Raw genomic sequence first — 12,749 nt, 5'->3', positions numbered from 1 at the left:
AGGAACATCAAACCAGACCCTAACCCTTCCCAGAACCAACACCAGACCAAACTAACCAAGAACCTGGTGAGAGACCGGCTAATCCTTCCTTCCTTCCTTCCTCCCTCCCTCCCTCCCTCCCTCCCTCCCTTCCTTGAGAATTTCACTTGTTTTTTGGGGGGTTTTTTTGCACCAAAGTTAGTCAAGGTTGACCACAAAACAATCTATCCTCTCTCCAGCTGGATAACCTTCCAGAGAACTCTCCCATCAACATCGTCCAGACCCCCATCCCCATCACCACCTCCGTCCCCAAGAGGGCCAAGAGTCAGAGGAAGAAGGCCCTGGCCGCTGCCCTGGCTACAGCGCAGGAGTACTCTGAGATCAGCATGGAGCAGAGGAAACTACAGGTACCAGCATGCACTCTGTTAGCTTTCTAGGAAACTACAGGTACCAACATACAATATCTTAGCTAGCTAGGAAACTACAGATACCAGCATGCACTGTCAGCTAGACATAGCGCAGGACTATAATGTAAAAACGGTTGCTAGTTGTATTGTGCTACTATGAGTGTGCTGAGCCAGTGTTGCTGTTCCCTGTAGGAGGCACTGACCAAAGCAGCAGGGAAGAAGAGTAAGACTCCAGTCCAGTTGGACCTGGGAGACATGCTGGCTGCTCTGGAGAAACAGCAGCAGGCCATGAAGGCTAGACAAATAACCAATACTAAACCACTGTCCTTCACAGGTACACACTGCACACATACACCACACACACACCCACACACACACCCACACACACACACCGCACCCACACACACACACACACCGCACCCACACACACACACACACACACCACACACACACACCGCACCCACACACACACACCGCACCCACACACACACACACACACCGCACCCCACACACACACACTGCACCCCACACACACCACACCCGCACACACACACACCGCACCCACACACTGCACCCACACACACACCACACACAGACACACACACACCGCACACACCGCACCGCACACACCTCACCCACCTACACACATGCACCGCACACAGACACACCCACACACCGCACCCACACACACACACCACACCGCACACACTGCACCCCACACACACCGCACCCACACACCGCACCCACACACACCACACACACACAACACTGCACCCCACACACACCACACCCGCACACACACCGCACCCACACACCGCACCCACACACACACCACACACAGACACACACACACCACACACACCGCACCGCACACACCTCACCCACCCACACACATGCACCGCACACATACACAGACACACCCACACACCGCACCCACACACACACACACACACACACCACACCGCACACACTGCACCCCACACACACCACACCGCACCCACACACACACCGCACCCACACACACACCGCACCACACACACACACACACCGCACCCACACACACACACCGCACAGCACCCGCACCACACACGTACCGCACACACACAGCGCACACACCGCACCCACACACATACCACACCGCACCCACACACACCGCACCCACACACACACACACACTGCTCCCCACACACACACACTGCTCCCCACACACACACACTGCACCCCACACACACACACCGCACACCGCACACACACACACCGCACCGCACACACACATAGCGCACACATACACTGCACCGTCACTCACCCTTTCTCTCTCTCTCTCTCTCTGACTGCTCTCTCTCTCTCTCTCTCTCTCTGACTGCTCTCTCTCTCTCTGACTGCTCTCTCTCTCTCTGACTGCTCTCTCTCTCTCTGACTGCTCTCTCTCTCTCTGACTGCTCTCTCTCTCTCTGACTGCTCTCTCTCTCTCTGACTGCTCTCTCTCTCTCTGACTGCTCTCTCTCTCTCTGACTGCTCTCTCTCTCTCTGACTGCTCTCTCTCTCTCTCTCTCTGACTGCTCTCTCTCTCTCTCTCTCTGACTGCTCTCTCTCTCTCTCTCTCTGACTGCTCTCTCTCTCTCTCTCTCTGACTGCTCTCTCTCTCTCTCTCTCTGACTGCTCTCTCTCTCTCTCTCTCTCTGACTGCTCTCTCTCTCTCTCTGACTGCTCTCTCTCTCTCTCTCTGACTGCTCTCTCTCTCTCTCTCTGACTGCTCTCTCTCTCTCTCTCTGACTGCCCTCTCTCTCTGACTGCCCTCTCTCTCTGACTGCCCTCTCTCTCTGACTGCCCTCTCTCTCTGACTGCCCTCTCTCTCTGACTGCCCTCTCTCTCTGACTGCCCTCTCTCTCTCTCTCTGCCCTCTCTGTGACTGCCCTCTCTCTCTCTCTCTGACTGCCCTCTCTCTCTCCAGTGGGTACAGCAGCCCCGTTCCATGGTTCAGGGCCAGGTGCCGGGTCGGGAGCAGGGTCAGGTATAGTATCAATGTTGAAGGCCCAGCAGGCCCACTCTGCCCCCCTCAACACGCTGGACTCCAGCGCTCCACGCCTGAAGAGAGGGAAGGAGAGAGAGATCCCTAAAGTCAAACGACCCACCGCCCTGAAGAAGGTGAGAGGATAGATCTCAATGTGTGTCTGAGGGGGAAGGGGTGTGTTGGTCTAACCCAGTCTCTGTTCTCTCTGTGTAGATCATTCTGAAGGAGGGGGAAGGGGTGTGTTGGTCTAACCCAGTCTCTGTTCTCTCTGTGTAGATCATTCTGAAGGAGGGGGAAGGGGTGTGTTGGTCTAACCCAGTCTCTGTTCTCTCTGTGTAGATCATTCTGAAGGAGGGGGAAGGGGTGTGTTGATCTAACCCAGTCTCTGTTCTCTCTGTGTAGATCATTCTGAAGGAGGGGGAAGGGGTGTGTTGATCTAACCCAGTTTCTGTTCTCTCTGTGTAAATCATTCTGAAGGAGGGGGAAGGGGTGTGTTGATCTAACCCAGTCTCTGTTCTCTCTGTGTAGATCATTCTGAAGGAGCGTGAGGGAAAGAGGGGGAAGGGGGGTGTGGATCAGATTGCTGCCAGCCAGGAAGAACAGGGAGAAGAGGAGCTACACTTCACTGACGACCTCACACGGGAACCTGCCTCTCAGGAGGGTAGGTACAGGGTCAGGGGTAAGAGAGAGGAGGAGCTACAATTCACTGATGACCTCACATGGGACCTTGGCAGAGTTTGCTCATTTTAGACCATTCCCTTGGTCTTAAAGTGAATTCTTGCAAACCTAATGGTCCTACTGATCTGTGGTGTGACGTGGTGTTGTCTAATATACCCCCCTGTGATATTCTGCTCCGTCTGTTTTCTGTAGAGAACGGTCTGAGCGTGCCCAGTGATGACGCGTCCCTGTCCCCGGCCAGTCAGAACTCTCCGTACAGCATCACGCCTGTTTCCCAGGGTTCCCCTGGCTCCTCTGGCATCGGCAGCCCCATGGCCTCTAACGCCATTACCAAGATACACAGCCGCCGCTTCAGAGAGTGAGTCTCACTCACTCACTCACTCACTCACTCACTCACTCACACAGAGAGGAATTGCTTGGTACTGAGAATCCTAGTGGTTCAAATGTCACAAACTCATTTGGTGGGTTAGCAACACAGAAGCATTTAGTAAGATAAATATCTATCCGCCCAATGGGTGTTTAGAGCAGGGCTATACAATTAGGACTTGTACGTACACACAGACAGGCACTGCTTTGTTTCTTAATGTCTTGGGTTGTAGGCCCTTTGTCTCAGCCCTTAAGCACTGTGTCAGACATCCTACGACCTCTCTATGCCTCTCCTCTCTTCCTCACACCATATCATACCATATCTACACCAGTGTTTCCCTCCAGTCCCCCCAACAGTACACGTTGTTGTAGCCCCGGACAAACTCACCTGATTCAACTCATTGAGGGGATGATGATTAGTTGAATCAGGTGTTTGTCTGGAGCTACAACAAAACTGTGCTGTTGGGGGGACTGGAGTTGGAAACTACTGAACTACACAATGGTGTGTGTGTGTGTGTGTTTTATAATATTGGTCTGTATGCATGTGAGTGTTTTCTAATATTGTTGTGCGTGTGTGTGTGTGTGTTAACCTGATTGTGTGTGTTCCTCTTAGGGTTGGGCCGATATATGATTAAATCCAACCCTAGTCTCTCTCTCTATCACTGTCTCCAAGTGTTACCTAACCCTAGTCCCTCTCTCTATCACTGTCTCCAAGTGTTACCTAACCCTAGTCTCTCTCTCTATCACTGTCTCCAAGTGTTACCTAACCCTAGTCTCTCTCTCTATCACTGTCTCCAAGTGTTACCTAACCCTAGTCCCTCTCTCTATCACTGTCTCCAAGTGTTACCTAACCCTAGTCCCTCTCTCTCACTGTCTCCAAGTGTTACCTAACCCTAGTCCCTCTCTCTCACTGTCTCCAAGTGTTACCTAACCCTAGTCCCTCTCTCTATCACTGTCTCCAAGTGTTACCTAACCCTAGTCTCTCTCTCTATCACTGTCTCCAAGTGTTACCTAACCCTAGTCTCTCTCTCTATCACTGTCTCCAAGTGTTACCTAACCCTAGTCCCTCTCTCTATCACTGTCTCCAAGTGTTACCTAACCCTAGTCTCTCTCTCTATCACTGTCTCCAAGTGTTACTTAACCCTAGTCCCTCTCTCTCACTGTCTCCAAGTGTTACTTAACCCTAGTCCCTCTCTCTCACTGTCTCCAAGTGTTACCTAACCCTAGTCCCTCTCTCTCACTGTCTCCAAGTGTTACCTAACCCTAGTCCCTCTCTCTCACTGTCTCCAAGTGTTACCTAACCCTAGTCTCTATCACTGTCTCCAAGTGTTACCTAACCCTAGTCCCTCTCTCTCTCACTGTCTCCAAGTACTGTACCTGGTGTTGAATAAGGAGATGGTTAGCAGATGTTAATGCAAGTCTAGAGAAATGCTTGTGCTTCTAGTTCTGACAGTGCAGTGATATCTAACAATTCCACAACGACTACCTAAGACACACATATCTAAGTAAAGGAATGGAATAAGAATATATACATATAAATATTTGGATGAGGGATGACCGAGCGGAATAGGCAAGATGCTGTAGATGGTTTAAAATACAGTATATAAACACAGCAAAAAAAAGAAATGTCCTCTCACTGTCAACTGCTTTTGTTTTCAGTAAACTTAATATGTGTAAATATCTGTATGAACATAACAAGATTCAACAACTGAGACATAAACTGAACAAGTTCCACAGGCATGTGACTAACAGAAATTGAATAATGTTTCCCTAACAAAGGGGTGGGGGGGGGTCAAAATCAAAAGTAACAGTCAGTATCGTATCTGGTGTGGCCACCAGCTGCATCTCCTCCTCATGGACTGCACCAGATTTGCCTGTTCTTGCTGTGAGATGTTACCCCACTCTTCAACCAAGGCACCTGTAAGTACCCAGACATTCCTGGGGGGAATGGCCCTAGCCCTCACCCTCCGATCCAACAGGTCCCAGACTTGCTCAATGGGATTGAGATCCGGGCTCTTCGCTGGCCATGGCAGAACACTGACATTCCTGTCTAGGCGACGTTGTTGCAGGTGATGTCTGGTGAGGACCTGCCTTACAACAGGCCTACAAAGCCCTCAGTCCAGCCTCTCTCAGCCTATTGTGGACAGTCTGAGCACTGATGGAGGGATTGTGCGTTCCTGGTGTAACTCGGGCAGTTGTTGTTGCCATCCTGTACCTGTCCCACAGGTGTGATGTTCGGATGTACCGATCCTGTGCATTTGTTGTTACACGTGCTCTGCCACTGCGAGGATGGTCAGCTGTCGGTCCTGTCTCCCTGTAGCGCTGTCTTAGGTGTCTCACAGTACAGACATTGCAATTTATTGCTCTGGTCACATCTTCAGTCCTCATGCCTCCTTGCAGCTTGCCTAAGGCACGTTCACGCAGATGAGCAGGGACCCTGGGCATCTTTCTTTTGGTGTTTTTCAGAGTCAGTAGAAAGGCCTCTTTAGTGTCCTAAGTTTTCATAACTGTGACCTTGATTGTCTACCGTCTGTAAGCTGTCAGTGTCTTAACGACCGTTCCACAGGTGTATGTTCATTAATTGTTTATGGTTCATTGAACAAGCATGGGAAACGGTGTTTAAACCCTTTACAATGAAGATCTGTGAAGTTATTTGGATTTTTACAAATTATCTTTGAAAGACAGTGTCCTGAAAAAGGGATGTTTCTTTTTTTGCTGAGTTTACATATGAGATGAGTATGTGAGATGAGTATGTAAGATATGTAAACATTATTAAAGTGACCAGTGATCCATTTATTAAAGTGGCCAATGATTTCAAGTCTGTATGTGGGCAGCAGCCTCTCTGTGTTAGTGACGGCTGTTTAACAGTCTGGTGTATGTTTTAATATTAGTGTCTCTGTCTCCAGGTGTTGAATAAGGAGAAAGATGAATGTGTTTTATCCTGTGTGTGTGTGTGTGTGTGTTTATAATATTAGTGTGTGTTTCTCTCTCTTCAGGTACTGTAACCAGGTGTTGAATAAGGAGATAGATGAGAGTGTGACAATGCTGCTGCAGGAACTGGTCCGGTTCCAGGAGAGGGTTTATCAGAAGGACCCCAGCAAAGCCAAGACCAAACGCAGACTGGTCATGGGCCTTAGAGAGGTCACCAAACACATGAAGCTCCACAAGATCAAGTGTGTCCTCATCTCACCCAACTGTGAGAAGATCCAGGCCAAAGGTCAGGGGTCATTCTTGTCATTAATCCTGGGTTATGTTTTTTGAAAAGCAGTGAACCACGGAGTGTACTACTCAACCAGGTCCAATAAGAACACAGGGTTTTGTTTTTGCGGTTGCTAAGCGTTTAGCTAGTGTGCCTATCTGAACATCACCCTGATCTTGGGGTGTGGGGTTCCAAATGCGTATTAAGTTTATGAATATTTCAAATATTCATCCCCAATCGCCACTTTAGTGTCCACCAGAGAGCGGCAGCATATTGATATGCTCAGCACAGGCTGCATCAAATCTTCTACATAACTAGTGACTGTGTGTTGTCTATTGCAGGGCGTCTAGATGAGGCTCTGTAAAACATGATAGACAGCCATGCCCAGGGAGCAGGACTGTTTATAGTGGTAGTTCTACAGTAGTAATGACTGTTATTTTATGTCCCAGGGGGTCTAGATGAGGCTCTGTACAACGTCATAGCCATGGCCAGAGAACAGGAGATCCCGTTTGTGTTTGCTCTGGGTAGGAAGGCTCTGGGACGCTGTGTCAACAAACTGGTGCCTGTCAGTGTGGTGGGCGTCTTCAACTTCTCTGGAGCAGAGGTAAGACGTTGAACACAGCCTGTCTGCGTGTTTATAACGCCTGTTAATACTGTAACAAAAAGCAAATGGAAGTGTGTAAAGTCTTGATGTTATGTCTTTCTCTCTCCCCTCTCCCCATCCGCCACACCTCCCTCTCCTCCTCTAGGGTCTGTTTAACCGGTTAGTGTCTCTGACGGAGGATGCTCGTAAGTCCTACAAGGACATGGTGTCAGCGCTGGAGCAGGAGCAGGCTGAGGAGGCGCTGAAGAACGTCAAGAAGGTCACCCACCACATGGGCCACTCCAGAAACCCCTCCGCTGCCTCCGCCATCTCCTTCTGCTCCGTCATCTCTGAACCCATCTCTGAGGTCAACGAGAAGGAGTACGGTAAGAGATGACTCTGATCCCGACCTTTAACCCTGACTCTGAACCCATCTCTGAGGTCAAAGAGGTCTCTCTCTTTACATGTGAATATAATCTGAAATGTCTCTCCTCAGAGACCAACTGGAGGAGTATGGTGGAATCGTCAGATGGGCTGGAGCCTGTGGAGGCTAAACCCAGCCATCCTGCTGCTTCCTCTGGGTTGCAGAGAGACAACCAGCCCCCCTCCACCACCACCAACCGCAGCCCTTACTCCACTACCCTCCAGCTCAGAGCAGCCGTCCCTGCTCCAGGCTCAGGCCCGGGGGAGAGAGAGGAGGGCCGGGCAGACGACCGGTTGGAGCTGGCCTCCCAGCAGAGCACGGAGACAGGCAGTTTGGATGGGAGCTGTAGGGACCTCCTCAACTCCTCCATCACCTCCACCACCTCCACCCTGGTCCCCGGTATGCTGGAGGAGGCAGAGGAAGAGGAGGAGGAGGAGGAAGAGTACACACCAGAGCCCATCTCTGTGGAGGTGCCTGCAGTCATCAGCCGCATTGAGTCCTGGGTGTCTAAGACGCTGGAGAACCTTCAGCTGGGGAAGAGCCAGGACAGCACAGAGGAAGAGGAAGAGGAGGAGGAGGAGGAGGGAGTGCAGAGTGAGGAGGAAGAGGAGTTGGATTCTGCTGATGTCACAGAGACTGGGCTGGAGAAGATGGAGGCCAATAATATCACTGGCTGATTAGACCTCATTCATCCCTCTTTCTCTTTTTTGTTTCTCGCTAAATTCGCTCTGTGTACACTGTCGCTCCATCTGTGTACACTCTGTCGCTCCATCTGTGTACACTCTGTCGCTCCATCTGTGTACACTCTGTCGCTCCATCTGTGTACACTGTCGCTCCATCTGTGTACATTCTGTCGCTCCATCTGTGTACACTCTGTCGCTCCATCTGTGTACACTGTCGCTCCATCTGTGTACACTCTGTCGCTCCATCTGTGTACACTCTGTCGCTCCATCTGTGTACACTCTGTCGCTCCATCTGTGTACACTCTGTCACTCCATCTGTGTACACTGTCGCTCCATCTGTGTACACTCTGTCGCTCCATCTGTGTACACTGTCGCTCCATCTGTGTACATTCTGTCGCTCCATCTGTGTACACTCTGTCGCTCCATCTGTGTACACTGTCGCTCCATCTGTGTACACTCTGTCGCTCCATCTGTGTACACTCTGTCGCTCCATCTGTGTACACTCTGTCGCTCCATCTGTGTACACTCTGTCACTCCATCTGTGTACACTCTGTCGCTCCATCTGTGTACTCTGTCGCTCCATCTGTGTACACTCTGTCACTCCATCTGTGTACACTCTGTCGCTCCATCTGTGTGCACTCTGTCGCTCCATCTGTGTACACTCTGTCGCTCCATCTGTGTACACTCTGTCGCTCCATCTGTGTACACTCTGTCGCTCCATCTGTGTACACTCTGTCGCTCCATCTGTGTACACTCTGTCGCTCCATCTGTGTACACTCCATCACTTGTCTTCCTCACCCCCCCCCAACACCTGTTCCCCTAACCTGCACTCTTTCACCTCTTTCACCCCCCCTCTTTCTCACAGTTGAACCAGCAACTCTCCTCTTCTCTCTGTCTGTAACTTTGGACTTCAGACATTATCTCAGGAATCAGACCATACACACACACACACACACACACAGGCAGTCCACACACACACAGATAGGCAGTCACACACACAGACCAAACTACAGACAACAGTATCTCTCCTGGTCTCTCTGATGGATAGACTCCTCTGTTCCTCTCATCCTCCTCTCACTGATGTGGACCTGGAACAACTGCCTCAGCTAAACTGGTCTGGTCGGTCTGGCATCGACTGGTCTGGTCTGACATGGAATGGGCTTGTCTGGCTAAAGGAAGCCCTGGTTCCCTTCCCACCACTCCAGGTTTCCCCAGGATAGGAAGAGGCTGTGAGGAGAGGCTTCCCCTCTGTCTGTATGACGCAGAGCCCTCCAGATGATAGACCTGTCAGTGAGACTGCTGACTACAGACTAACTAGAAGGGAACTCTCCCTCTGTCTGTATGACACAGAGCCCTCCAGATGATAGACCTGAGACTGCTGACTACAGACTAACTAGAAGAGAAGTCTCCCCTGTCATCCCTGGGTTATTCATAGTGGAGGTCTGGTGGTTCAGTCCAAGCAGAAGGTTGCTGAGCCCCTGCAGGGCTGAGAGTTTACAGCTGGAAGTGTGTGTGTCTCTGTCCCATCATCAAGACTTATGTTACATTGTTGTCATCCTTCCCATGTTTCTCTGTCTCCCAAAACCAATCTAAAACCTTGTTAGGGTTACAAAATTCCCCACTTTTCCAGGAATCCCGGTTGGAAGGTTCACAGAATCTGTTTGGAATTTTGGGAAAGTTGCTGGAGTTTGCAAACCTACACGATGTGTTTCTGACATCGGTTAACCATCACAGTAATCATGTATTATTTTCACTGGGTGTGATTTTAAAAGGGGCATATCACCACTTTTTAACCTCATAGTCATTATCTCCAGGACCAAACCAATGTCTACTAATGTGAAAATGGCGTGTAAAAAAATAATGGCGTGTCCCTTGAAAACATGAATGATATGACATGTCACATGACATAGACTAACAGTAACTGAAGCCAGAACAAATGTCTGATGTACATAACCTGAATAGCTGTTTCTGAGACTCTTTAACCTGTAATATTGATGATAATATTGACAAGTGTTCATCTGTTTGGGGTTGTTTTCTGAGTGGATTGTTTGTTGTTGTTGCTAGCTGACTTCTGTGTTTTTCTATAGCCTCTGGTTTCATTTGGTTTAGGTCCCAGTCCATTGACCGGTGGCAGCGTGGGCGTGTTTGTTGGGGTGGGCAGGTAAATGTACTGTAACTAGCTATTATCAGAGACTATTTGGGTTTGAAGCTGACAGGTAGTCCAACTTGACCCAGGACATGTGACTCACTGGTAACAGGGGTCAAAGGGAGGAGCCACCACAGGAGTCTCTGAATATTCATGAAGTAATTATCCACCTCACCAGTTATAACCATGTAAATAAAATGCGAACAATTAAAATGTTTGAACTACAGTGTATTAAACACCCCAATCACCTTTTTCTTAAAGCCATTTGATATAAAAAATCTGAATGTTGATGTAATTTGATGGTAAATGATAGAAATCAAGTCATGTATTATTAGATGGAGGAGGATGCCATGTGTAGGAGAGGCATGCTGGGTCATATGCAATATGAAGGATGGAGGGGTGAAATAAATAGACAGTCAGAAGTTGGGTCAATGCATTTTCAATTCAACTGACAAAAAATGTAATTGAGAAAAAAAACGTGTCAATTGAAAACGGACCATGTTTTCTATGAGGATTTTATGAATGATTTGAATTGAGCCCTTCCCTGATAGAGATGATCACGACGGTGTGTCTAGTACTGAAATGTACGCTGGCTGTGTGCAGGTTTCTCAGTAACTAACTCTCATCAGTGTGTTTTGTAGCCATGACAACCAGTGTGTCCTTTGCACTATGTAAATACCATAATACTTGTAACAACCACCTGGTAACTAATGTCAAAACAAAATGGTTGAATGAAGTAGCTTTTATTTTCTCAATGTGTCCCTGGTCTTTCTATGTCTCTCTTTCTGACTGTACAGCACTAGCAACATGTAGAGGCTTTTCTCATAACATTACTGTTATCTTCTCCATCTGGACTGATTAATAATGTCATTAAAATGTTCTTTAAGTAAACTACATACACTCCTGTCTTTTATATTGTCTTGTCTATTTGTTGCATGTAAATCTCCTATATGTTTGATAGGGATCTTTGTGTAACTAGGAGTATTAGCCTAAAGCATGTGTTAAACTCCAGTCCTCGAGGGTCGAGGTTTGGGTGTCTGCGGAATTTTGCACCTCCCTTGTACTGATTGATCAATTAAGGTAATTCATTGATTAGTTAGGAACTCCCCTCAGCTGGTTGTCTAGGTCTTAATTGGACACAAATGAAAGGAAATAACAAACCAGCAGACACATGTCTCTCCAGGAATTTAGTTTGACACCCTAAACTTTGGTTGATTACTAATCCAATATGGCCGCCTGAATCCTGCTTACTTACTGCATTGGCAGGGATAGAGCAATGAGACCGATATGTCACTGGATGTATAAATGTGAAGCATCCTGTTGGTGTTTCCACACACTACAAAACATGATGACGAGAGGAAGCCCACTGGTGGGCAGTGGGAGAAGATGGAACCAGATGGATTTTCTCTGACATTCTGTACATTTTCTCATCGACGAAACCTTTGATCTCTACAGTTTTCTGTTTCCAAAACTAGAATCTGTTATGAGTGGACTAAGTTTTGTAGACTTTACCTTTTGCAACATATTTTAAGATTGCGCTGTTTAGAAGGAGTGCAAAGGTGAATTGAGTTATTGCACATGCGCACTTCACAGAGTAGGCGTTCCCTAACAGAAATATGCAGATGTATACTAAAACACGCCAATAGGATATCACTAGCGCATGCTTGTTCTGCCCGCTATGACTAATTTGTTCCCATTGGAAATGACAAGCTGTGGTCTATCTTGTTTAGTTATACAAATCTTTGGCATTGGTGATACATTGGGTTGTTATTTGTGAACCCAACTAAGCTCAGTAAGTCAGAGAAAACAGGTAGGCCTAGAGGATAAAACTTGAATCCAAACGTAGTGTCTCGAGGGGAAAAAACTGCATTTATGTCTTATTATTTAACTTCTTGTCCGTATGTTAACATGAAAATAGCTCCCATACTGTACAACCAAGAAGTGGACCTCCAGTGTAGTTCTGACCAACTATATATCATATTTATACGTTTCTTCTGATACAGATTTAGTGTGTATCAACTCTAGGTGTTAGTCAAGTACATCTATTCTGGAGTAGCTTACAGACTATTCTCTGTTTTATTTTATTTCTGTTTATATAAAAGTATCAGTAACTATCACAAGTTCAGGCTTCTGCTGACAGTATCATATTGGTTATTGTCTTCCCACAGTCTTGTGTTTGTGTTCACTGGTTAGCCTTTCTGAGAGACACTTTTTGAGTGAGACACTTTCTGAGAGACACTTTCTGAGTGAGACTTTCTGAGAGAGACATTTGT

At 48.0% G+C, this 12,749-nt stretch overlaps 1 protein-coding gene across 1 annotated transcript in view; it reads left to right on the top strand.

The window, feature by feature from the left end:
* Positions 1-9,382, top strand: part of LOC139403840 (selenocysteine insertion sequence-binding protein 2-like) — a 30,481-nt gene extending 21,099 nt beyond the window's left edge. The window contains exons 10-19 of the mRNA XM_071146992.1: positions 1-66; positions 219-386; positions 579-720; positions 2,338-2,531; positions 2,926-3,058; positions 3,268-3,433; positions 6,438-6,658; positions 7,090-7,244; positions 7,390-7,609; positions 7,720-9,382. The exon at positions 1-66 is cut by the window's left edge and continues 42 nt beyond it. Coding sequence (XP_071003093.1) covers positions 1-66; positions 219-386; positions 579-720; positions 2,338-2,531; positions 2,926-3,058; positions 3,268-3,433; positions 6,438-6,658; positions 7,090-7,244; positions 7,390-7,609; positions 7,720-8,324 — 2,070 coding nt within the window. The 3' untranslated portion in view covers positions 8,325-9,382. The remainder of the gene's footprint in view (positions 67-218; positions 387-578; positions 721-2,337; positions 2,532-2,925; positions 3,059-3,267; positions 3,434-6,437; positions 6,659-7,089; positions 7,245-7,389; positions 7,610-7,719) is intronic.
* The last annotated feature ends 3,367 nt before the right edge of the window (positions 9,383-12,749 follow it).

The sequence above is a fragment of the Oncorhynchus clarkii genome, unplaced genomic scaffold (genome assembly GCF_045791955.1).
Source record: "Oncorhynchus clarkii lewisi isolate Uvic-CL-2024 unplaced genomic scaffold, UVic_Ocla_1.0 unplaced_contig_3709_pilon_pilon, whole genome shotgun sequence".
Classification (NCBI taxonomy): domain Eukaryota; kingdom Metazoa; phylum Chordata; class Actinopteri; order Salmoniformes; family Salmonidae; genus Oncorhynchus; species Oncorhynchus clarkii.
This window is presented reverse-complemented; position numbering and strand designations above follow the sequence as displayed.